Raw genomic sequence first — 26,436 nt, 5'->3', positions numbered from 1 at the left:
ATAGATAAAAAAAAGATGTATAATTAATTGTGGGATTGTCCGTCGGCACGATTGTTGTTGTAACGTCATAGTCCTGCAACAATGACGCAATTTCCAGTGTAAATAAAATACACCATACTACGTATCTGAAACCGACTTTTCTTGTGCCCACAAGCTCAATATATACATTTTTTATATATATTTAACAGAAATATATATTCATTGAAGTGGGGTTTAGTGTCCCAGTATTGTGAAGCTGATCCGGAAACTTGTGCAAACCTGGCAACCCTGCTGTCAAACTGCACCTTGAGCGGATGAGGCTCCTCCAGCGGAGTCACCGCTGACTCACCGGCTCTCCCCGCGCAGCACACGCTTCATATCAGGCTGAGCAGCGATGAGAGGCGGGCAGATGTGAGACGGCAGCCGCAGGAATGAGCGACAGAGCCGATCCGAGAGGGCCCTTGTCCCGCCGGAGGAGGACGACCATCACCGGGGCTGCTGCCGCTGCTGCCGGCGGCGGCGGAGCGGCGACGGGGAGGCAAGCCACCGGCAGCAAGGTGCACGACGCGGGGGACAAACCTCGACAGCATCCGACTAAATCCAAAACAGAGGACGAGGTGCAGGGACACGCGGGGGACAGCAGAGATGTGTCCCGGCAGCACAGTCCGAGGAAGGAGACGAGTGCAGCGGAGGACATCAACGAGAGACTCAGGTAAACAGGGATTTGAAAACAATACCAAGTTCTCCTCCATTTCTCAGGTTTCACGGATCTGTCCTCAATTAGCTTCTCTGGGATTAAACGGTCCTGAGATGACAAGTGCAGCCGTGGTGGCTTTTGATTTAGGGTTAGTATCACGTGGAAAGAGAAGGAAGAGCTGTGAGCTAATGTGCAATATCACTTCAATATCCTTGAAGGTATAATATCACTTCAATACCATTTAATTTCTAATATCAATTCAATATCCCTGAATTTGTAATATCTCTTCATGTCATATGTCACGTCAATAGCACTTACATGTGTATTTATATATCCATTAGCATGTACTATGTTATATTCATATAATTTGCTTGTTAATTGTATTATTTCATGTGCGATATCACCTCCACTATTATAATGTACAGTATTATATTAATGTGCAATATTTGCCTCTTATTTGTCATTTCCAATACTACTTCATCTATGTTTATTTTTGTCTATTTTTAGCAGTTTTTCTTCATATTTTTCTGTTTTAGTAACTTAACTTACATATATTGTTTTATATATATATATATATATATATATATATATATATATATATATATATATATATTAATGCACTGATCCTCTTGCTCCTCATTACACTTGATATTTTTATACTTTGCCTAGTGTTACATTGTTATGTTATTCTTTGTCGTTATTATAACTATAACTTTGGAGCAAGATCTGGCCCACGAATTTCCTTGCAATCAAGAAGCTGAAATTAAGCAGTTGTAGTAATTGTACTGGACTTTTCACCTCTAGATGAGTAGCGTCACTTCCTGAACTATACGGTTACTGACAAACAACAATGGCATGTGCTTTTGCAATAATGTGACTACGTCTATATCTGCACGTTCTGCTGCCGATCTTGCTCAATGAATCCATCAGCTCTTCCGTCTGACTTGTCATTATTTCTGTCTTCTTACTTCTTTTTGGACTCTCCCTCCTTCTTACTATAACATTCTTTCCTTCCTGCTCTCCTCTCCTTTCTCGTTAGTCTCCTCTCTTTTTTCTTCTCTGTCATGTATGATTGTGTAAACGTTATTGCCACACTTCAGTGTTACCAATGTAAAATACCTTTCACCTAAATTTTCAAAATTTGTCATTGTCTGATGCAATATCATGTGATTCATTCATTTCAAATAAAATGTTATAGACAAAGTTGCTTCACAGGCTGCTTAATAATCCAGCTTTTGGGTTTCTTTATTGACCCTTTGATGGTCAGGTCATGTATAAAATTATGTAAACTGGTGAATTTGTATTATTTAAAGAAGATATGGTGACTTATGAGTTGACCTTCTCTGGCTGAATCAATGTTGTGTATAAGATATGAATCATACGGCCTCCTCAAAATCAAACCACTTAAATTTGAAATCAATCTGTCTGGTTCCTTCACAGTGGTATTTCTAAGTATTTGTGATTTCAACAAACAGTCCCGTGTTTCTTAACTGAGGTTTGAAAGTGACTAATTTGCACAGAGATCTAATCCCTGAGGTCGTGATTATGCAAAGGTCAGGAACCCAGAGGTCTTCAGTAAAAACTCTCTGCTCTGTGTTTTCCTGCAGCTGTCACGTCCTGCAGGAGTCTCTCTTGAGCTCGGCCAGTGGCTACAGCAACTACAGGGGAATCCTCAACTGGTGTGTGGTCATGCTGGTGAGTAAAATGTTAATTTAGTACTGAACATGTTATGGATTGTGAATTCCAAAGCTGCACACCACCAGCAATGTAAACCCTGACACGGCAGAACATTGTTTATGTGTTTATGAGACTAGAAATGACTCATACATCTGTATTGATCCTTCCATCCATCTGTTCACATATACCTCAGATTTAAAACAGTTTCCAGTTTGCACAGTGATTTAATCCCAGAGATCCTCACTATGCGAAAAGGCAGGAAGTTTGATAAAGAGCTGGAACTACCCAGAAGTCATCAGGAAAACTATAGTTTCCATGAGATTATGCTGTAATTAATCATAATGAGGCTTGACTCCTCCTGCAGCTGGTTTCTGTTCCGTCCCGTCTCAGGCCTTTTGCTGCTTGTCCTCTCCAAATCATCCTTCTGCTGTCATATCAGCAGAGATAAAATGCCCCAAAAAATATATCTTAAAAAACCCTGCAGAGAAGTTTAAATCCACAATTAACTCTCTGGGTTCTTCAACTTTCACACAAGAGCCAAAACCAAGTCTAAACCTGAAAGGAATAATAACGATGACATCTAAATCACTGCTAGAGCAAAGTGAAAGAATTCCTGGATCCGCTTCAGAGTATAATGGGTTCCTCTTGGGTCATGCCACACCCCTCCATAAAACTTCATGTAAACCAGGTTAGTCGTTTTTGAGTAACCAGCTGACAGAGACACAAATAAAACACACAGGATATAACACCGCTTCGCACAACAGCACACTTGAACTTGCAGGACGTCTTTGGGCGGCTGCTTTAGACACAAAAGTGACATAATAACTCCACTTCCTGCCGGGACTCGGGATTAGTTGAACTTGTTACAGTGACCTTATGTGACACAGAAAGCTTGTGGCGTGTCTCTGTGTGTTTAAGTGTGAGGAGTTTGATAAGTTGCTTTTGTTGTCACAGTTCACACCAGCACATTAACCACATGTGTAAGTCAGCAGTTGGATTGGTTTTGTCCTTGTTTGACATTTCCCATATTGAAATGCTCAGGGGGATAGTTGCTTAACATATTGCTCTATAATCCAGCTTCAGGGGTCAGTTTGGGTTACCTGGAAATTTCCCTCTTGGAAATACTGCAAAAGCACTTTGGTGGTCAGGGCAGTTAATTTACATTTCTACAATTCAGATCGATGGGGTTGATGAGCTTCAGCATGATCTCAGGTTACAGTTGGCTTTGTTAGATGAACTTTCCCTCCCTTCAGGAGTAGACATTTTGTCTCCTGCGTGCGTATCAAGGGTGAATGAGAATCCAAAACAGTTCATGCTCACAAATATTTGCTGTGACAAGCTCAGAGGAATCTCTTACAATCAGCATCAGAGAAGGAGAAAAAAACTGCTCACTCCAAATGACAAAAAAATAAACCAAGAATAGCTCCTTCACATATGCAGCCACGCTGTTTCAGATGCAAACGGGAATAGGTGAGCTTCAGGATTTACTGTAGACTTCATGAGAAGTGAGATTGGGATTTTGGCTGCTTCAATTTGGCGTCAGATGCAGAACCCCACTGCTCAGATGAAGTTGCAACGCTCATGAGTCCGGGGCTGAGGTCACTCAAGGTCAATAAGGAGCCTCAGAGATATAGACTGTCTGCCCTGCTCCACTGGCTTTGTGTCTGTGTGTGTGTGTGTGTGTGTCTGTCCAATTTTGGTTCGATACAACCATTGTGAGGACATTTCGGCTGGTCCTCCCAAATTCAATGGGCTGTTTGAGGGTTAAGACTGGTTTTAGGTTGAGGGTTAGAACTAGGTTAGGGGCCAGGGAATGCATTATGTTAATGAGTGTCCTCACGACTACAGAGAGAGGTGCATGTCATGTATGTGTGCCAGTTATTTGAATAGTTCCAAATATCCTGTTAGCCGCAATCCTACTGAATTTGAAATGGATCCGACTATAAATAGAACACTTTTCTATCTGCATGTTTTGAGCTTGTGGACATACAATAAATGCAAGTGCCCATACAAGGTTGTGAACATGTGGTAGTGTATTTGTAATATATTTTCGGGTGATATTAATTGAATCAAGCCGAATTTTGCAGCTTTCTGACAGGATTAATCTCAGCCTTGAAATTTTATATCTCTGTCTGTAACGACCACCTTCTCCCCTCTGTGGCCACTAGGGGCCCGGGTCAGACAGTTTTGGGAATAGACGCAAGAGCTTGAGTGGAACCGCTGGGTCTTGTGTTTCTGGGTCTGTGTGGGGCTGTGAGTGTGTGGACGCGACTAAAGCTTGCATGTTCCATTTGTCCTTGATAAGCAGGACCAAGATGTCGGCCCCACAAGTGCATGTCTCTCGAGATAAGAGCTTAGTAGTGATATTTAAACTCCTTCTTCTTTACAGCCTGAATATTTACAGATATTATTCATGGTTACAATTAATACACAACCTTAGAGTGTAAGAAATAGAAACTCCGTCTTTGTGCCTCTGGGATTTTTCCACTTGTTAACGAGGGAATTTATAATTGACTGAAACCTGATCTGAGGGATCTATTGGCAGAAATTGAATTTATAATATCCGTCATTATCTTTTCATTCGTGTATAATCATTGAAATTGAGAAGCTTTGTATTTTCATCTGCTTAGAATGATCCCTTCATATCTACAAGAGCTGCACATGGTTCAGTTTGACCTAGATTAGCAGATATTTGGAATACGACACGGTTAGGGTTAGGGTTAGGGTAAGAAATAAATCATCCCAGGATGCAAACCACTGGTGCTTCTGCAGCTTCATATCACTGATCCTCCTGGTGTTCGGCCAAATGGACCATGTGTCAAGCTGAAATGACCTCAGCAAGAACTTCACACAGCCAGCTGCAATTCAGTTTCAGCCCGTGAAACAAGACACTTAAAGCCGATGATGTGAAAATGAATTTTTTGTTTTCCTGGTCTTTCTGCAATATTTTTTTTAGATCATGAGTCTATATGACCGCTTTGTTATGAAAACCTTTAACAAAATGTGAAACTTTTGATTGACACAATCATATCAGTGCGGTTGCATATTCACAGATGATATTTATGGCATGTGCATATATATGTTGAATTTTTAGTACAGGAAATATTGTTTGATTAAAACTCAAGAGATTTATTTGTTATGAGATGTTGAATTCAAGTTATGGTTATCCTAATCTTTGCATTTAATGCTGTAAAAAGTGACTTAACAAAGAAAAGAAAATGTTATTACTGAAATAATTCATAGAATGAGATTTGACCTCAAACCTACCACGCAGGTCACAGTTGTCTCTGTGCTTGTTACGTTCATATTGCTTTACACAAAGGAACCTACGTAAACAACAGTTTTATAAATACAATAGATAATACTGACTTTTAAATAATTTCATACAGCTTTCTTAACTGCAGCTAATAGTTTAACACTGGACAGAAATGCTTCTCCAGCCACACAGCCTGGGTTCCCTTCATTTACCCCCTGCAGACGTGTCTTTGAGCAAGAAACCGAACTCCTGCCAACTCCCTGTGTGCTGCTCTGAACTTTGAACTCTGACCCTCCTGTGAACGGGGATGAAACAACAGGCACAATTTTGCCATTTTGAATATTGCACAGTTAGACTTTGCAATGTTATACGTGACGCTGCTCTTGTGTCCACCCTGAAGGTTACGCTCAGTGGTGCAGGCGACATTCATAGTTGGATTAAAAATCACATCGCTGAGGAGCCTTGGCAGACGAGTGTGTAACAACAACCTTCTCATGTATCTCTGTCGTCATTATCTGGACTGTGTGTTTAACTCATAAACTCTACTGCCATAAAAATGATCTCAGAAATGTGTATATACTACACACATGCATGTTGCCTCTCTGTATTTTGAGTGCAGATCGGTGTGAGCTCAGATAATTGATGGCTGCGATAAAGCTGGAGCCAGGACCTTGAACTATAAAACATAATATAATAATAAACTTTTCAGCAGAGCGAGCGGCAGCAGGCTGGAACAGGAATCGAGGTTTGATGGTAACAGGAACGTGTGGCTAAGTTTAGACAGGAAGCTCATCTGATCTTCATATCAGAAACAAACAGGCACGGCTCATTATGTAGCTTTTATAGTGCAAGTGTCCCTCTCCCCTATAAGCTTTCTTCCAGGTTTTAACTGTTCCAAAGGAGCCAGACTGTTCCTATTCCTGTTCAAGACCTTTAAATCTGCTGATCTGATTAATCAGGAGCTGAGCTGTGTGCGGAGAAAAATGATTAGCCAGATTTATCACTAAGCATTTTTAGCCTGTAAACAAAGGCCAGATTCAGTAAAGGGCCACTTACATGACAACCTTACACTCAATCATGTTATATACCTATAGACGGCTAAAAATTGAAAAGCAACTCATGTGAACTCCTCATATGAGTCCTTTCAGATTTGACACACATTTTGACTTAGACTCACAGATTAACTGATTATATCTGGGAGGTCAAAGGTAAACGTAACGCTGGCCTAAAAAAAATGTTTTTTGATATCTCAAGATTGCAACTGCACCGGTTGGCAGGGGGGAGGGGGATTATATTTAAAATATATATTATATGATTGTAGTTGTGACTGTGATTGATTCTCTTGTGGCTCTCGTGTCGTCCCTTCCAGGTGCTGAGTAATGCACGTCTCTTCTTGGAGAACATTATAAAGTGAGTACACAGCTGAACCATTACCCGACTCCGCCAAACTCGTACCGACACACAACAGAACAATTTAATAATAAACATTTATCTGAACCCCCAAGACTTATTCTGACTGTACAATTTTTTTTAAATTATGCCTTGTGGGATCAATAACTTAACCTCTCTAACCCTCTCCTCATCCAGGTATGGCATCCTGGTCGACCCTATCCAGGTGGTGTCTCTCTTCTTAAAGGACCCCTATAGCTGGCCAGCAGCTTGCCTGATCATTGGTACAGACCTTATATTTTACTACATTAATATTACGCAAACATATTGTGAACGAATTTGAGACTGTTTATGTTGAGCCGACCAAACAAGTGCTGTGTCCTTATCACATTTGATTACATCTAGTTAATCAGATTAACTTTGTTCCCTGTGTACGATAGAACCGATTATTTGACCTTTTACCTGCTCACAGAAGGTTGACCTCTGACATTATCTCCTCTTAACTTAACATCATCAGTTTGTGTTGCTGTAGTATCAAAATAAATAGATTCTATGTTCTGTGTTTCAGCATCAAATGTATTCATCCTAGCCGCCCTGTACACAGAGAGACGTCTGGCTGTGGTGAGTCTCCACAGGGTTTTTCATACTTTATTTGCATACTGTGATCAAATTTCAACTATTATGGACACAGCAAAAGTTGACCTATTACTCCAATTCACAAACATGTTTCTTCTTTTTGAACTCTGCTGATAAAAATGCTGTAAACCTGGACTCCATCTTTGTTTGTCTCTAAAAGACCAAACATTGGCATTATAATAATATTTGTTCAGGGATTTGCTCAAAACTACGGCTGCACTGTCAGATGAGCTGTAAGAGAATGTGTAGGCTTGTTTTTAACCCTGTCAGTCATGTATCTCCCTGTTAGAAACAGGATCTTAATAGTTTCCTTAAGTCAACAATTTAAATTCCACATTCAAGCACCTGCCCTTTTTATACATGCTCTTAACCTTGATATGAACAACGCTGCTGATCCAGATTAGATTATAAGACAGACGCGGTATTTTATTTGAAAGAAGTATCTGTCCTAGTGTTGCACAGTGAAGAAACTTTGATTTTTAACTCCTTTATCAACTCCTTCATTCATCTCCTCAGGGCACCATCTCCAAGACAACAGGACTGATCCTTCACGTTATTAACCTGACGTCTTTGTTGATCGTTCCTTCAGCCACAGTGCTCCTCTTGACCTCCATCACCCCAGGTACATATAAATAAATACAGGAGATTTCTTATATGACATATACATCTAAAGCATCTTTAATGAGAGTGATAATGTGCATATGTTGATGCTCAGTCAAAAATGTGTGTCAGTTGTTTCAGAAATGACAATCAAATGATAAGAGATGTAAAGTGATGCCCTTTCATCTATATTGTATTGCTCTTAGTCAATAGCCCTGTGTGTGTGTGTGTGTGTGTGTGTGTGTGTGTGTGTGTGTGTGTTTGTGTGTACGTGTCAGTGGGTGGCGTCCTGTCCCTAGCTGTTTACACAGTGCTGTTACTCAAGCTGTACTCCTACCAAGACACCAACAGGTGGTGTAGAGAAATCAGACAAGCCAAAGCCAAAAGACTAACACGATCCTACTCATGTAAGTAGACATGCACACACACACACACACACACACACACACACACACACAGCAAATGTTGAATCATGTCGACCGAGGCCTACAAACTGCTCATGATCCTTTGAATAAATCAAAGAAAGGATTCACACTGACCAGGATCTTTATTTTGAGTTTGACTTTTCTGTACTGTTACTACCACCTAGTGGTAAACTTCAGGTTTTAGGCCAAAACACTCACAGTTTCAAACAAACAGATACTGATTGAAACATGACGACTTCCTGTCTAGACATCGCATGAATTACACTTAAAATACCATTTATATTTTTCAGGAACACCTGTAGAAAAATATCGGAATGAGAGTCAATAGAGAATTAGCTCATGAAAGTGCAGTTTGTTACAGTCTGTATTTGTGTGTTTCTAAGGTCCGTCTGTGGCCCAGTCCAATGGTTCAGCAGGTCACACCCATGTCTCCTACCCAGGCAACCTCACCCACAGAGGTGACGCCATGACGCCTGCACACGCATGAAGTGCACAGTTTATAATGAAACATTTCAATGAGGACCATTATTAATACTCTACTCGTTTTTTTGTCTTCAGACATGTACTACTTTGTGTTTGCCCCGACTCTCTGCTACCAGCTCAACTTCCCACGGTCACCACGAATACGTAAGAGGTTCTTGATGAGGAGACTTTTTGAAATGGTGAGAGGAAAAACACACACACAAACTCACATACACACACACACACACACACATCACAGTTAGCGATACGATACGAGCCGACTTGCATGCATGTTTTGTTACAATCATAACCCGCTCTTTCTTGCAGCTTTTTTTCATGCAGCTGTTGGTGGGATTGATACAGCAGGTATGTACGATATTTATATGACACACAACACTCATTCACAATGTACACCACACACACACACACACACACACACACACACACACACAATAAAGCTTTAATAATAAAGAATAACAAACTTTATTCCTGAAGCAACTTTCCAAACCAGAGGAACAAGATTCTTCACAAATTGAAATATAATTGTAGAGATAGCGAATCATATCATCAGCAAAACAATGACATATAAATATATAAATGATAAAAATTACTTGAATCAAAGTCTTTTCACATTTAAACAACATTTACTCATTGAAATTGTGTCTTTCAGTGGATGGTTCCAACTATACAGAACTCAATGAAACCATTCCAGGTGAGTACTGTATAAACACACCCTTAACCCCGATATGTTGTCAATATACACGCATTTACTGCAGCCCTGCTAACATCCTCTGGCCTAAATTGAAATCTGAAATTGTCTCAGTATCTACAATAAAAAATAAAGACGCTAAACACTGCAACTGCAATTTCTTAAAGATAAAACGTTATATTCTTGTGTCTCTCAGGAGATGGACTTTTCTCGAATGGTGGAGCGCCTGCTGAAATTAGCAGTGAGTATCATCACAGGGACGAACGGGACCAACATCAATGAACTTTCATAACTTTAAATAACAAGAGACATATGTTGAGGTAAATAAAGATACAGCACTTCACACCTGTGGCTCAGGAGGTTGAGCTTCTTCTAATGAACATGTGTGTGGAGTATATGAGTTATAGAGAGACGCTGTATGAATTTGATTAAAGTGGCGGTTAAGACTAAAAGAGTGCAATGTGAAGTCAGTGTATCATTTGATCACTTGACCTGTCAAAATGGAAAGTAAAGGTGTATATCTGATAGGAGTAGCAACATGGAAACACACCCACACATCTTGCCCTGATTTCTCCCACTCTCTTCTCCCTCTTCCTCATATTCTCCTCCTCTCCTCTCCCTCGCCTCCTCCTCTCCCAGGTCCCTAACCATCTGATATGGTTAATATTCTTCTATTGGTTTTTCCACTCATCTATGAACTTTGTGGCAGAGCTGATGCAGTTTGGAGACAGAGAGTTCTACAGGGACTGGTGGTGAGTACAGACTCCGTACAGTAGAAGTATTTGTTCACATACAAACACTTTTTAAACATTTTAAGATACAAGACATGAAAAGAGGCACACATGCTCCGTTTGTCAGTAATTTGGTAGATTTATTTTTGCATTACTTAATCTTAAATGTGCGAATGCAAACGATTCTGCATGTGCACGAACCATGTGTCACTCATGTATTAAAATAGGTAGCTCCCTTTCAATCTGTGCATTTCTTGTTCAATTTAGGAACTCGGAAACTGTCACCTACTTCTGGTCCAACTGGAACATCCCAGTACACAAGTGGTGTCTCAGGTGAGCACAGTTTTATTTTTCAACACTGACACCTTGAGCGATGTTTTGGCTTTTATCCTTTGTGGTTAAAGTTGTCCGTCGCTGCAATAGATTTTCTGCAGCACCTTATCTTCGAGGTAAAAAGCTAGACAGTGGATACACACAGGGGTAACAGGCCATCAAGATTGAAGAGATAATGATCAGCTTGATGTATGAGCTTTGCTATGTGTCTGTGTGTGTTCCAGACACTTCTATAAGCCAATGATTAGGAAGGGGGTCAACAAGTTTCTGGCTCAAACCGCAGTCTTCCTGGTGTCAGCCTTCTTCCACGAGGTAAATCCACAACAACACTCCAAGAGCATTCCTCCTTTTGGAACAGTTCGATTTTTATTTACACTGTACTTAATATCTGTGCATTAAAGTGTCTGTTGTGGAGAATTTTTTAAATCAGTATAAACTTGGAAAATGTTGGCATTAATTGAATTTAACATGAGTGATCTGTAAATTAATATGTAACTGACTTCCTTAAAGTTTCTTCCTCTTGAAAGGAATTCACATATTTACTCCTAAAGCATAAAACATAAAAAGATTGTATTAGAGTTTTGATTGTGCATCTTCTTTACCCTTAATCATACATTTTAATACAATTGCAAATCACTTGTTATGATAAAAATCCTCGTTATGTTCTGTCTTTCCTCTTCAGTACCTGATGAGTGTTCCTCTGAAGATGTTCAGATGCTGGGCCTTTATGGGAATGATGGCTCAGGTGAGACACGTTGAACTGTCCCATATATCTGTGGTTCACCTTCTCTCCCCTGCTCTCCATCCCTTACCCCCCCCCCCGCACACTGTTAAACAAACCTGTACACAAGCTCATTTTGACCTCTCAGCTTTGACCTCTGCAGGTTCCTCTGGCTTGGTTTGTGAGTCGCTTCCTAAATGGGATCTATGGAAACGCGGCCGTGTGGATCTCCCTCATCATTGGCCAGCCTATCGCTGTGCTGATGTATGTCCATGACTACTACGTCATTCATTACGGCAGCAGCACATAGAACTGGATCCATGCACACATGCTCTGCTAAGCTTTGGTGCGACAACGCGGTGGTCAGCCTCCAAAGATAAACCCACCATCACGACCAGCTCTCATCAGGATGTTTAAACTTTGAACTTATAGTGAAAAGACATTTGTATTTCTGTTATTGGAATTGATCCCACGTATGATTCTTTCAAAAACAGAAGCAAATGTGTTTTTCTACGTTTTCCCCAAGTGGTAGACGTTGGTGGTCGACGATGCAGGTTAGTGGAATAAGCCTGTCCTACTTCTGCTTTTAACAATGACTACAGTAAGAGTTTTTACATTAAATCTGTGTATATACATGTGCACACACACACACACAGACACACAGACACACACACACACACACACAAACACACACACACACACACACACACATCCCGCTCTTCGATCCAAAGCAGTCGTGAAGTATCACAGATATTTATATTGAAAAGATTTGCAAGAAAATGTGAAGAAAGGACCCATCACCAAAAAAAAGGTTTATAAAAGGTTTTTGTGTAACATGCTATATGTGTTATACACCTTGGCATGATCGGATTTTATGTGCCAACATTTTTATTTTATACTTTGTACGATTTTATTTGTTGATGCGACTGCGGTTGTATTGTGTCGTCTTCAACTTATTATTTATGTCTTTTGTGAAATGTGAATTATGCAGTTTTGATTTTACTGATCTGAACCAATGGATGTTTTTTTGCACTTTAAAGAGATGCATGCTGTCAAAGCAATAGATTTCTATACATGTTATTGGTTTGTCTGAGGAAAATTTGTTGTTTTAATATAATCGTATGTTCTGTGCCATCGTAGTTTTGTTTTTTATTAATTCAATTTGTTTTAAAGTAAACATATATAGTTGATTTTCTCGCTTGAGTTGATGTAAGAGCTAAAGATACTAGAGCCTGACATCGTTGCAAATCTGAATCTCGCCACATAAAGGTGTAGTGTTATTTTATTTAACATTTTAATCTGTTAAACACTAAGTGAGATCTGGGCGTACATTTTAAAATCAGTCTTTTAATTTCCTGAAATTTTTTTCCCAGGTTCTTCCCTCGTTGAAAAAACACTGTTCACATTCCTTGTTGAAAAGTATAAGTGCCTGTCGCTTTAAAACCAGATCGGAAAAAATATATTGACCAACAGTTTATTGCAGGAACAACGAAGAAGCCAAACACTTCAAAAGGAAAGATTGCTGTAGCAGATTCACAATGCATTTGTATGTATGGTGTGTTGAAGTAACTACTTAGAGCTTCCTGTTCTTACTTCAAATTCTGCTCCACGTTTATTCTAACCGTTAAGCAATATGCACCTTTTTCAAATTTTTCTTTTCGACTTAATATTATTCTGATGGAGCTCTTTTTTTTAAGAGTTGTGTGTAAATCTATAAATGAGATTAGAGGTATTTCAGTGCACAAATGGCAGCTTTAATATCTTCTGAGTCGGAGCCACTTCTGCCAACATGTGATTTTGTGTATGTTCTGTGAGCAGCAGTGAGCACAGGAGATTTGATCAGTCTTTTGAGTTCTGTATTAACAGGCTGCTGTCTGGGAGACTTTTCAACATAATACAAATATCATGGCTCAGTGCGTTCTTGTTAATTGGGAGGAAAGAAACAATGAAGAGTGAAAGCTACGCTGGGAAATGAGTGACTTTACTAGATATTTTTCCATTTCAGTTAATTTAACATTATTTGGTAAACAGACTCAAATTTACAAAAGCAATAAGGAATATAGGATTTTTTTGTGTGTGCATGACCCTCATATGGAAACAATTATATTTCCTGAGTTGTTTACTTTCAACTCTGCCTTGCTTTTAGTTTTTCATGAGATTTCTTGTCAATGGAAATACAAAGCGACCGGATGCTGAGCTGAGCTTAACATAGGAAATGTCCTTTGAGGTGTGGTTATCAACATTCTAACCAGATTGCCTTTTTGTGTTATTTTATTTGCCTGTAATGAACCCAGTTCTTGTCTTGGAATGTGTTGTTTTAATTCTTGATACCTTCAACTGAAATCCAAAGTGAAACAAAGATTATGTCTTTTGGGAATGAAAATAATTTCCACGGCTTTTTAGTTTAAATTATTTGTGTTATTGAATAAAGATCGTTTATATTTGATGAATGAACTTGTCTATTTGTCTTTGTTTCTATTGCCAAAAATATCAGGTGCTGTTATCATTTATTAACAATGCATTGAAAACTGCAACAGAAGTCCATAAAATACTTGTATGTGCAGAGAGCAACACAAGAGAGCACTCAAAACTCATAGCACTGCAAAGTGTTGAATTTCATCAGAAGGAGGAGAATGGCGCAGGTAGAAGAAGACGAGAGGTAACGAGAGGTGGAGAAGGTTTACTGCTGCAAGAAGGAAACACACAAACAGACGGATATTAGACGAACATCAAATATCTGCATGAGTAACGACTGGAGACATTTGTCTGTGCGTGGAGGTGCATGTCTCACCTTGGCCCTCGTATTTTTGACATTAAGTTTGAACTCTGACGGGAGTTCGTCCTCAGAGTACAGTTTGTCAGAGAAGTACACCCTCCTAATGCGACAGTTTGCGTGGATCTGAGAGAAAAATACATTCGACATTAGCACCAGAAAGACAACACAGTCATAAATATTTAATTGGAAGATTTTACAGGCAGTAAAAGTAGCACGTGAAGACAGCTCGTTCCTCCTCTGTCTCTGCACTGACCTGTACTCGCTGCGTCTCGACATAATTGGTTCCATACGCCCTCGAGGTGAAGTCCGACAGGTTGAACTGAATCTGATTCCACCCGTCGTCCAGCTTCAGGGGCATAGTGCAGATGAAGGGCGCCACGTTTGTTGAGGTCCGATAGTTACTCGCCCGAAAACGCCTCCGGATATTATGATCATCCAACACCTGGAAGTTGCAAATATGGTGGAGAAAGCATGAATGAGTGATAACTCCTGACACCATAAAGAAAAAAAACAGGGTAAAACATCATTCCTGGGTTTAAAGTTTCAGGTTGTAGAATCTAGTGACATCTAGTGGTCGAGTTGCATATTGCAGCTGAATACCCCTCACCTCACCCTGTACCAAGGGCCCATTCTAGAGTCAAGAAAACAACAATTTGTTAAATATAGAAGATCGCACAGTACTGAAAACATCATTAGGATTATTTTAGATTCAATTTCGACCAAAAGAGCCCTTTCACAAAAATGGTACATTCTGAACCTTTAAGGAATACACGTGTGATTTCCCCACCTGGACCTCAAAAGTGAAATACTTTTTGAGGTTCTTTATGATCATGACCATAAAAGGAAGCTTGATGCCCAGTGTGCTCTTTGGGTCTGCGGGACACGTGATGAATGTGGTGCTGTAGGGGTCAGAGAGGTAAGAGGGTGAGACAGGGGAAGATACAGTAAGTGTGATTACACAACTTGATCTGAGGGATGAAATTAACACACACAAACTCACCAGACGTTTAGCCCTATAACTTCCAACACCGAAGAGTTAATGTCCTCGTCCGTGATTCTCTCAACTCTGCCATTTTTCACCTATGAACATAGAAATATATGACATTTTATGGTTTAATATAGATAACTCACCTTTTCTCTCTTGTAAAAGAGCCCTATCTCCATCATTCAACAGATACAGTATTAGCTTGCAGCAGATTATATCTGTATAACAACAATAAACAGCAGGACAGATGTACACAGGACATATTTGAGGATCTTTAGTGTCACAGTTACACAGTTTGTCAACCAGAGAGAACTAACAACTTTCATTGTTCAAATAATAATCTATTAAAATATGAACAATTTGGTGTATTATGTTAATTATAAGTCGGGCTACAGTTCAGATGCTGATGTGGGTGGAGTCAGTCATATGATGAAGATATTGTCATCGCATTTTAAAGCTTTAAAGTTTTTTTTATTTGACTGTAAATTGTCTTTAAAAAAGGACATTTTCATAATCATTATTTGTATTAATATTATTAATAATAATATAATTGGCTTTACAACTGTGCCTTCTGGCTCACAGCCTTCTATATTTACAGGAGCTTTCTGGCTAAAACATTTTGTTAATGTTTGATCTCAAACTCAGGTTTAAGTTATAAAGTTTCAATCAAATACTTTTTATTTTTGTCTGTTACTGAGGAAGAATAATCACTCACATACATCTGACAATTGCTTTAAACTTTACAACTTCCACCTCAGTCAGCTCCCTGAACACTGACTTCATTACATTTTCACACCACAGAAAATGCTGATCAAACGTCCAAAAATGAAGACCTAAATACAAACAGCTAGTTAGCATGTCATAGTAAGGCAGCCAGTGGTCTGCTCAGGGCTTTCAATCACCTGTTTCTCCCAGATCTTCAAAGGTTTGCTGCCGATGCTGTAAAGGATGGAGAGGAATCCGCTCTGAAACGTGCTTTTAAACATCTTCTGTGTTTGTGTTTGGAAAAACTACTATTGCTAACTGTCGTTTATAGATCAAATTTCCGTTCCTAACGCTATCACTTCTCTGGGGTTCAAAATCTGCGTCTGTTTGATGCCGGGTTTATTGGCGGGTGGCAACCAACATTAAAGTGTATAACCGCATCTTCATTCATAAAGGTAAAAGGTCCGATCATAGGTTCTACATCAAAGGATAACCCGTCTTCTTTAGCTTTTTCTATGTGAAGAGCAGAGAAGAAAAAGATTAAGACAAACATATCGATTGAACTATAGCAAATTGAACTACAGGGAATGAACTATAGGCCAATATCAATGACATCATATCTCGGAAAAGTTGAGTATATTAGCATATTATATGGCAACGGAAATCTGCAACACAACGCAAATAATTTGATATAAAAAGGCAAACACTTACTTCATTTCCCAAAACATATGGTCTTTGTTTAACTAGGAATTCAGTGAAAATTATCAACCACAAAACAATTTATTCAAAGACAGTAACTGGGTGGATTTCAGGCAAAAAGAATAACTCAAAGGGATATCTTAATGAATAAATATATATGTGTCAATATCTATTATTTATTTTCTGTCTGGATACAGTATTTTATTTATAGCATGGATGAATGGAAAGATGTCTGTTGAGTCTTTTATTTGAGGATAGCCACAAATCTAAATATATATAAATATTGACAAGACAGCAGCTTATTTGTAAGACCACGTTCCAGCGTTTTCCACAAGCCTTGCTAACACTGGCTGTGAGTTGGTTGCATGCTGCTATATATTAAACAATAAGATGGTAATTAAGATAATATGTGTAAGGAAGTGGTGACATACACGCACAGGAAAACAGGTGGAACATTTATAACTGATCACAGACTTTTTATTTGATAGGTTTATTCAAGTAAGAGTTGGGAATGCTTTATCAGGAACGTTTATGGTGGGACATGCTACTCCTCAGGGCAGTGTCATTAGACCAAAATTGTTTTCCGTTATGATAAATTATGTTTTATCTCAAGTTCCGGGTGATATTGGCTCTCTGCTGATGATGGAGGTGGGAAAAAAACAATTGATGTTTTAGAAAATGTTCATATTCATGGAGCTTAAAAGTTCTTAGTGGAAAAAAACTAAAGAGTTAATGGTTACTAGTAAAACAAGTGTCGCTACGCTATCACGAGTTCTCGCGAGAACTGCAGCAGAAACTAGGAGAAGGATGAATTGACAACAATTAATTGAAAAAACTTTATTGAGCAGAGAACAAAAGACATCACTCAGAACTCAAGCTCCGAAAATTACTATATTACAAATTTCATCAAACGGGGAGCGATGCAGGTGGAGGAGGTCTATTGCTGCAGGACACACAAAAACAGACGAGTGTTAGACAAATATCAAATATGATCATCGTACCACATGTAGAGATATTTGACTGCGTGTGGAGGGGCATGTCTCACCTTGGCCTTCGGATTCTGGACAGGCAGATAAAGTTTAAACTCTGCCGGGAGTTCGTCCTCAGAGTACAGTCTGTCGGAGAAATACACCCTCCTAATGCGACAGTTTGCGTGGATCTGAGAGAAGAACACATTAGACATTAGCAACAGAACAGGCTCATCAGTTGAAATAGCATCTCGTTCTTCCTCCTCTGTCACTGCACTGACCTGTACACGCAGCGTCTCGATATAATTGGTTCCATACGCCCTCCTGGTGAAGTCCGACAGGTTGAACTGGATCTGATTCCACCCGTCATCCAGCCTCATGGGCATGGTGCAGATGAACGGCTTCACTCGTGTCGTGCTCTGGTAGTTACTCGCCCGAAAACGTCTCCGGACATTTTTATCATCCAACACCTGAGAGTTGCAAAGATGGGGGAGAAAGAATGAGTGACCACGAATCCCAACACTAGGAGGAACAAAACTCAGAATATAACTCATTCCTGGGTTTAAAGGTTCAGGTTGTAGAATCTAGTGACATCTAGTGGTGAAGTTGCATACACGGGTGATTTCCCCACCTGGACCTCAAAAGTGAAATACTTTTTGAGGTTCTTTATGATCATGACCAGAAAAGGAAGCTTGATGCCCAGTGTCTTCTTCGGGTCTGCGGGACACGTGATGTAGGTGGTGCTGTAGGGGTCAGAGAGGTAAGAGGGTGAGACAGGGGAAGAATAAGCGAGTAAACACAAGCTGACCTGAGATGAGTTTAACACACACACAAACTCACCTGACGTTTGTCCCTTCAACTTCCAACACCAGGGAGTGAATATCATTGTCGGTGATTCGTTTGATGTGCCCATTCCTCACCTGAGAACAGAGAAATGTGTGATATTTTATGGTTTTTATAAGCAGACATCATGTGTTCCTCTCTGGTTAAAGAGCCCTCTCACCATCGCTCAACTGGATTCTTATCAATAAAACACTAAACAGTTTGTTTTTAACTATGAAAGAGATCCCACTCAGTCATTACCTGAATCAGAATCATTTTAATTTGTATGATTAATTGTTGATTTAACGTGACAGCTCAGCTGATCATATTATACCAGTCACTAAAATCCTGTATCCGATGTTGACAGGATGATGAAGTTAGTGTGAATCTATTTAGCACCGGTCAAGTGTTTTAATTGAAACAAAAAACATAATTCACTATTCATTTTAAAATATAAAATATGTATAATTTGTCGTCCTTTACTGGAGCAGAATATCTTCACTCACATAACATTAACGTGACAATAACACAGGGACACTGGATCCATGTATATTTGACCACAGATGATGCTGAGCTGTAAACATGATCAATCTTTAAAAACACAACCAGCTAGTTAGCATTAGCACGCGATGCTACGGAAGTGGGTGGGCGGCTCTAGGGGTGTCACTCACCTTTTTGTCCCAGATCTGCAGAGGTTTGCTGCCGATGCTGTACAAGATGGAGAGGAACCCGCTCTGGAACGTGTTTTTAAACATGGTCCGTGTTCGTGGTTCGAATCCACCACCACTGCGGCTATGCTAACTCTTGTTGTGTGTACAGTCTAGGTTTCCGTTCCCAACGCTACCGCCTCCGTGGGGAACTAGACAATCCGTTCCGCTTCAGGAGATCCACAGAAGTTCCGGCTCAATAGAGAAAAGCACAAGAACCGTCGGAGTCCGTTCAGCTCGTGACGGTCACACGGTTCTGTTCCCGGAGGCGTGAAGTGGAAGCCCCGCTCCGTTAGTTGACTGTTTCTAAGGAACAGAATCGCTCGGTCGCGTTTTCACGTCGACTCTAAATCCGGGACCCACCCCGGTCGCCTTAGCAACATAATGCTGGAACGTGAGCCGCGTGCAACAAGTTGAAAGAGAGATTAATTTATACGTTCATAAATACTTTGATAAAATGAAACCCGAATTACTACTCATTAGTATTAGTATTAAACATTAGTATTTAAAAGTTGGATATAGAATACAGTTAAATACAAATACCTGTTCAGATAGATATATAGATAGATAGATAGATAGATAGATAGATAGATAGATAGATAGATAGATAGATATAGATATAGATAGATAGATAGATAGATAGATAGATAGATAGATAGATAGATAGATAGATAGATAGATAGATAGATAGATGGATGGATAGGTAGATAGATGGAATGATGGATAGATAGATAGATAGATAGATAGATAGATAGATAGATAGATAGATAGATAGATAGATAGATAGATAGATAGATAGATAGATAGATAGATAGATAGATAGATAGATAGATAGATAGATAGATAGATGGATAGATAGATGGATGGATAGATGATAGATGAATAGATGATAGATAGATAGATAGATAGAAAGATAGACAGAAGGATAGATAGATAGATAGACATTAATTTCAAATTGATAAAAATGTTGTTTGTAAATACATAGTTGTGTACATGTGTATGTATGCAAACAAATATATGGATAAGTGAAGCAGGCTGCAACAGTAGTTTCCTCACAGCCTTTAGAGAAACAGATAGCACCTGATGTGCTTCACAGGATAAACTGCCTTTTAGGCACACAAATTGTTGGACTGCCCTCTAAATTCCCCAAATCCAATGACAGCCAGTCTCTACAAATAGACGACCCACACACGTCTATATGTCTGCACTTGCCCCTCTAATCCCCACTAAAGTATCAAGTGGGACATCCTTCCTCTCGGTCTGCAGCACTTTCAACAAGCCGGGCCGGGAAAGGTCTGACAGTTGTTTCAAATATTTGAACAAGCACGAGAAACAGTCGATCAAACATTCACCAGGCACTTTAGTGCCGGTATCGCAAACAGAGGGGGGAATAAATCAAAAGTCCACAAGCCTATTACTTGATTTGTTTGACATAGTAACTTGTGCAGGTACTGTACAGATACGCAAACACACACACACACACACACACACACACACACACACACTGAGTTGTGTCTCCATGACTTCAGAGGACATTACATTCCAAAGACCACATTTTGTCCCCAGTTAAAAGGTTATTAGTCTGAATTCTGTCCCCAAATGTAGCTTATGTCAGAAAAAAACACACACACACACACACACACACACACACACACACACACATGCTGCAGAGTGGCGACCAGCTCTCCAGCTGTTTACGTTACTGTGGTTTATGAGGTGCTGTATTTTCCTCTCCATCTCTTTTTCTCCCAGTTCTCTTTCTTTCTCACTATCATATCCCCCCTCCACTCTTCTTCACTCACTGAGTCAGGTATTTAAACAGAAACGTAAATAAATAGCCCCTCAGTCCCTGTCATTGTTGGACCACCCCAGAGGCAGCTTTAAAATAAACTTTCTTAAACAACCCTCAAATAAAATGGTTCCTTGTTACTGTGTCTCAGCATTTGTTCTCTACATTTTGCTTTACAGTATCAGCTACTCACTCCCAATCCAATCAGCCGCTGCCTCCAGTGGATATGTCAAACCCTTATAAGCTTGTTAATTTTGTTATTATCTGTCTTTTTTTGAGCCACTCAAGTGTTCTAGTCCCTTCCCTGTTTTTTTTCTGATCCCTTTCCACCATTTTTACTGTGCACTATTTCATATATCAAACAACTCAGCAGTAAGCAGGGATGACGAGAGGGGGATTGGAAATTGAGGTATTGTGAAGAAAGACGAAGAGACAATCAATGTTGAAAAATAAAAGCAGAGGAAATATGAGAAATAGGAAAAAAATAAACATTTTCTACACAACATGTGACATGAGGATAAAGAGGAGGAGGTTCAGCTGCTTCACTCTCCTGGAGAAATGGTCTTTTCAATGATTGGTTCACATCCTAACTCTGTCCTCGCTGTCCTGTCCATTTGCTGACCGACAACAGAACGAAGACACGGGAAGAGAAGAAGAAACAAAAGGGAACACCTCAGATTCAAACTTTAATATCTGGACATAAACATCACAACTATAAGACATCCAGTTTTGACTTTTTCCCTTTCCCCATCGTCTTCACCAGGTATGTTACAGAGTCATTTTCAACATGTTTAGTTTCCTCGTTTCAGCTTTGTTTTGTCGGTAAATGTTTTAAGACAAGCTTAGATCATAATGTCATAAATTGTATCTCATATATAATAACCACAAACTAAACATCCCTCGCATGTATTTATTGATATTTTAATATCAATAAATATTACAGGAGCTTAAACAGGAGCTTTTCATTCTTTTTAAATTGAGGGAATTTCACTGTTTTGCCTAAAAATGTTGCAATGAGAAAGGGTTGATTTAGAAGGAAACTTTAGTTTGATGGTTATTATGATCCCAATGTAAATCCAGCCAATTACACGGAGGAACACTTATATACTCAAATTCTTTGCAGGTTTGTTTATTTCATTTAATCCCTGTTAGCTTGTGCCATAAATTGCCACCAGCCTTCACATTAAATAACGTTAATACCAATTAATACCTGAAAACCAGCTCCGCGGTGGGAAAGAATAATCAACACGAAAAGAAAAAACAAGATTTATAAACTGCACTTTGTCTGATGTGTATATGATTAAAACACTATAATAAAACCATACTTGGTAAGTTTGCAGATTGCAAGTAATTCTCTGTCTTTAATTCAGGCCTTTTGTCAAGTTTTATGTGGAAAACATCTTCCTCAGCAGGACGTTCAAATAGGAAGTCATCTGTCTTTGGTATTTATAAGGAAAGAAAGGAGATCTGTGGCTCTAACCAGGGATTCTGACAAGTCATTCTTTACAATGATTCAGGGGAAATTACTTTGGCTTTCAGTGAGAAAAAGGATTTCACATAAGTGTCCATTTCAGAAAAGATTAGGATTTTAAAGGCTCCATTTATCTAAACTGGACATAAACCATACATCAAATTCATATGTTTCATACAAGACGAATGTAAGTCTTGTTGTCAACACAAAATGTAACAGCTACTTGTTAAAAAGGGCAAACACTGACATGGTTCGTATTAATAACAAACTCTGTGTTTAAAGTAACACACAAGGTCGTGCACTTCACTTTGTGGAAACTGTCACATCCTCTCAGAGCATATGAAGATGGATTCAGTCGTCGCTGCAGTGCGACAAAACTTTGTTTATAGGACAAGTCTCCGGAGTAATTTCTCTGGGTGTTAAGCACTGTCATCCAGAGTTGTGTGTGTGTGTGTGTGTGTGTGTGTGTGTATGTGTGTGTGTGTGTGTGTTTGTGTGTGTGTGTGTGTGTGTGCTCCCTTAGTTCAGAGCCTTGGGTTGTTTTAAACCCAACAGAGCTTTCCCCATCACGTTGGATTTGAGCAGTTTAGCAGTTTATAATTGAATATCCACGGCTGACTCCAGCTAATATTATGAGAGTTCAAATTTCTGCAGTGAGTGTAAACCAACAGAAGAATTTCACAAAATGTAACCACCCAGTACAAAAGCTACTTTACATGTGTGTGTGTTTCCACCACAACCACATAGGGTAATACTCTCATATACTATGTATATGTAGTACTTTACTTTACTTTTCATGTCACACTTTGTGATGACATTATTTCCTCTATTTCTGTCTCTGTGTGCACATTTTTATACGATGAAACAATCTTTCCGCTCTAAAGCAGGTTGAATTTCAAATAGTTTTGCAAGAACGAAAAATATCATTGATGATGCATATTTCTCTTCTTCGCTTCTCAGAACCCTGACATTCATCCTCTTTAACCAATGGAGAGTCTTCCTGACAACATCAGCTCCCCCGAGCTCCTCCTGACCCCAGCCCTGACTAACTGCAGCGCCTGGAAGCAGCGCTGGGGGGCGCCACACTTGCACAGGATAGGTCATCTAGATGTGCAGCTTTACCAAGACTTCTACGCTGTGTGGGTCTCTCTTATGGTGAGATACAACAACTCCACATTATTTCTGCAGAAACCTTTTTGGATTCATTGATTGGGATTGTTTTTGGATAACGCTTTATTTTAGTGAATATCATCAACGTATTGAAAGGCTAAAGAAATATGTTAAATGACCTCAAACTGCTCTTGAGCAAGGCACCACACCTTCACATACACACATGACTTTAGTGTTAAAGCACTGAGAGTCCATCCCTCTGCTGCAGGTGTGTAACTGTCTCATGCTGGTGGTCGGTGTTACGCTCAACTCTTTGGCTCTCTACGTCTTCTGCGGGGCCTCCACCCACTCCTCAGCCTCTGTGGTTTACACTATGAACTTGGCCGTAGCCGACCTGCTGGTGGCGCTGTCACTGCCCGCTCGCATTGCCCTGTATCACAGTGGAGGGGGCTGCGTGGCTTGCTCCTACGTCCACACCTTCAGCTACTTCGTCAACATGTACTGCAGCATCCTGTTTCTGACCAGGTGGGTGGGTCACGTCACTACGCAGCTTTGAAACCATCTTCACCTTCTCATTTTCTCTGTGACTGCACTTCCTTTATTTTCTCAGTATCTGTGTAGATCGATACCTCGCGGTCGTCCACGCGTCAGGCACCCTCCACCGATGGAGAACCACAGGGGCGGCCAGGTGTGTCAGCGCCGCAGTGTGGTTCATAGCAGTGGTGGTCACCTACTCTTTTCAGGTGAGGACAAACATAACACACTGAGGCTGCTTTCAGACATGTACTGGACTTTCTGTGGACGTTCTACTCAGGTCATTTCTGAAAACAGCTTTCATTTTTCAAATACATGTATATACATAGTTGGTGACAAGAAAAGCAGAAGAAACTCTCATGAAACTTCATGTATGGTCCTCTCTCCTCCTTTTTCCAGACCACGGCGTTGGGGTTCAGCTCCTCCTGCGTGCTCCTCCCCGCCCTCTTCTACCTCACCGTGCTGGAGTTCGCCCTCCCCCTCCTCGCTGTGGTGGTCTTCACCCTGCGCGTCGCCTGTTTCCTCACCTCCAGCCATGGCCTGATGCCGCAGCAGAGCAGGGTGAGGAGGGCCCGTGCCGTCAGGCTTTTGGCCGCGGTCCTCGTGGTTTTCACCGTGTGCTTCACGCCCTTCCACGTCCGCCAGGTGCTGGTTTACTTCTGGGTCAGAGATGGTGGGAAGGGGCTGGGCCAGGGGGCGGGGCACGTGCTGGCCTATCACATCACGGTGACCCTGAGCAGCCTCAACAGCTGCCTGGATCCAGTGGTTTACTGCCTTGTGACGGACAGCTTCAAGAGAGTGTGGAGGACGAGGAGGAGGGGAGGGACAGAGGGGGAGGCCGGGCAGACGAGTGGTAGCGGGGGAGAAGGGCAGAGGAACCCGATGAATAAATGTTCAGGTGCGGTGCTGGCGATAGCTCACAGTGTGGCTACTCTCACCCTCACCAGCAGGACCCTTCCTGCAGCCAGCGTGGACCAGTCTGATAAGACCTGTGGGTAACCCCCCCTCCCGATACCTGTGGATTGAAGAGTCCAGAGAGACAGTGGAACGAAATCTCAAACACAAATTTATCTTTAAGATGAACAAAATCACACTTCAGTGGGGGCACCCTCCCCCCTTCTTCATCCCTCTATCTCTACATGTTTTCACCTTTGTATTCCTCTAACCTCTGACAGCCCATTAAAAGGGGGGTCACAAAATGAGGACCGGACAAAATGTCCTCAATTTCCGAAAATGTCCTTGCTCTGTTGGTTGTAGACTCAAACTGGTCCTCACAAAGACAGCTGTACAAGAGCGCACACACACACACACACACACACACACACACACACACATCTTCCTTGAGTTTAGGTCTAGTTGGGGACCTTGGGTTGGATGGTTTGATTTGGGACCCCTCAGGACCCTTTTTTCACCCTGGCTCCAAAAGCTTCTTAAAACGCCCCCTGGATATAGTGACAACTGAGGCGACTGCAGAAGTTTAGTTGTTCTCAGATTTTTTCACTTTTTATGCATAATTTTTTTCTCGGTTTGAAATAGAAGCATTCAAACATTAATAATCATTTTGGAGATATTGACTGTAGCACGTCATCCAGAACAATCTGTCAACAGGACGTACATAAACTGCTTTCTATAGAGTCTTGTGTTTTATTATGACAAGCTAAAGAGATTGTGCTATTTTGTTATATTTTGTTTCATCGGAAAGGACTGATAACACAATGACTACACATCAATTCTATTAAACATCAGGTATATCCTCAATACTGCTTGTTTAGCTTCCTAATTGTTTCTTGAATTTGCTGTTTTTCTTTATGTTTTTCTTTGTATAAATCCCTTTGTCTTAACAGTACTGTACTTTTTGCTTTACCATGGGATCAATAAACTGAAATCGTCAGAGTGAGTTGGATTCACTCCAGCAGAGGTCAGTGTTGCACCACAGCAGCAGGAGCAGCTGTAATGAACTAACCACAAGATAATAAGACCATTTAACAAGGATTCATAACATGTTATCACTTCACAGTTTCAGCTGGCTTCTAAGAAATTAATCTGAAGTAAAGCTTATAGCAAAGCTTTAGCTGGAGCTCATATCTCCCCTCACCTTAAAGTCTTATCTTAAAGAAGATACATATAAACAGCTGATACCCTTCTAAATCAATACAGGTTTTTAACCCTATTTGTTATTAAACAAAGGCAGAAAAAAAGCTGAATCTGCTGGATCTAAAGATGTTTTTTGAATGTGCATAAAATTGCACATACTT

General features: G+C 40.3%; 4 protein-coding genes across 4 annotated transcripts; 2 read left to right on the top strand and 2 right to left on the bottom strand.

Annotated features, from left to right (window-relative positions):
* Positions 1 to 401: 401 nt before the first annotated feature.
* On the top strand, positions 402 to 14,065 carry dgat1a (diacylglycerol O-acyltransferase 1a). The gene is made up of 17 exons (XM_053446032.1): positions 402 to 691; positions 2,284 to 2,371; positions 6,979 to 7,019; positions 7,197 to 7,282; positions 7,567 to 7,619; positions 8,151 to 8,256; positions 8,513 to 8,641; positions 9,043 to 9,117; positions 9,218 to 9,321; positions 9,449 to 9,487; positions 9,792 to 9,833; positions 10,027 to 10,071; positions 10,470 to 10,582; positions 10,829 to 10,894; positions 11,119 to 11,206; positions 11,577 to 11,639; positions 11,779 to 14,065. Exons 1-17 carry the CDS (start codon positions 411 to 413, stop codon positions 11,923 to 11,925), a joined length of 1,566 nt encoding a protein of 521 aa, XP_053302007.1. The 5' UTR covers positions 402 to 410; the 3' UTR covers positions 11,926 to 14,065.
* A 230-nt stretch (positions 14,066 to 14,295) lies between these two features.
* Positions 14,296 to 16,368, bottom strand: LOC128462180 (cilia- and flagella-associated protein 20-like). The gene is made up of 6 exons (XM_053447478.1): positions 16,279 to 16,368; positions 15,392 to 15,471; positions 15,179 to 15,290; positions 14,645 to 14,833; positions 14,407 to 14,514; positions 14,296 to 14,301 (listed from the first exon to the last, which is right to left on the bottom strand). Exons 1-6 carry the CDS (start codon positions 16,360 to 16,362, stop codon positions 14,296 to 14,298), a joined length of 579 nt encoding a protein of 192 aa, XP_053303453.1. The 5' UTR covers positions 16,363 to 16,368.
* Positions 16,369 to 17,602: 1,234 nt separating this feature from the next.
* LOC128461215 (cilia- and flagella-associated protein 20) lies at positions 17,603 to 19,604 on the bottom strand. Its single transcript, XM_053446035.1, has 6 exons — positions 19,242 to 19,604; positions 18,589 to 18,668; positions 18,380 to 18,491; positions 18,030 to 18,218; positions 17,826 to 17,939; positions 17,603 to 17,723 (listed from the first exon to the last, which is right to left on the bottom strand). The coding sequence occupies exons 1-6, from the start codon at positions 19,323 to 19,325 to the stop codon at positions 17,718 to 17,720; spliced, it is 585 nt and encodes a 194-aa protein (XP_053302010.1). The 5' UTR covers positions 19,326 to 19,604; the 3' UTR covers positions 17,603 to 17,717.
* Positions 19,605 to 21,707: 2,103 nt separating this feature from the next.
* Positions 21,708 to 25,180, top strand: LOC128462179 (G-protein coupled receptor 20). The gene is made up of 5 exons (XM_053447477.1): positions 21,708 to 21,829; positions 23,498 to 23,692; positions 23,916 to 24,172; positions 24,258 to 24,390; positions 24,581 to 25,180. Exons 2-5 carry the CDS (start codon positions 23,525 to 23,527, stop codon positions 25,178 to 25,180), a joined length of 1,158 nt encoding a protein of 385 aa, XP_053303452.1. The 5' UTR covers positions 21,708 to 21,829; positions 23,498 to 23,524.
* The last annotated feature ends 1,256 nt before the right edge of the window (positions 25,181 to 26,436 follow it).

This window comes from Pleuronectes platessa, chromosome 18, assembly GCF_947347685.1.
Source record: "Pleuronectes platessa chromosome 18, fPlePla1.1, whole genome shotgun sequence".
NCBI lineage: Eukaryota > Metazoa > Chordata > Actinopteri > Pleuronectiformes > Pleuronectidae > Pleuronectes > Pleuronectes platessa.
The sequence above is the reverse complement of the archived record's forward strand: the minus strand, read 5'-3'. Positions and strand labels throughout refer to the sequence as shown.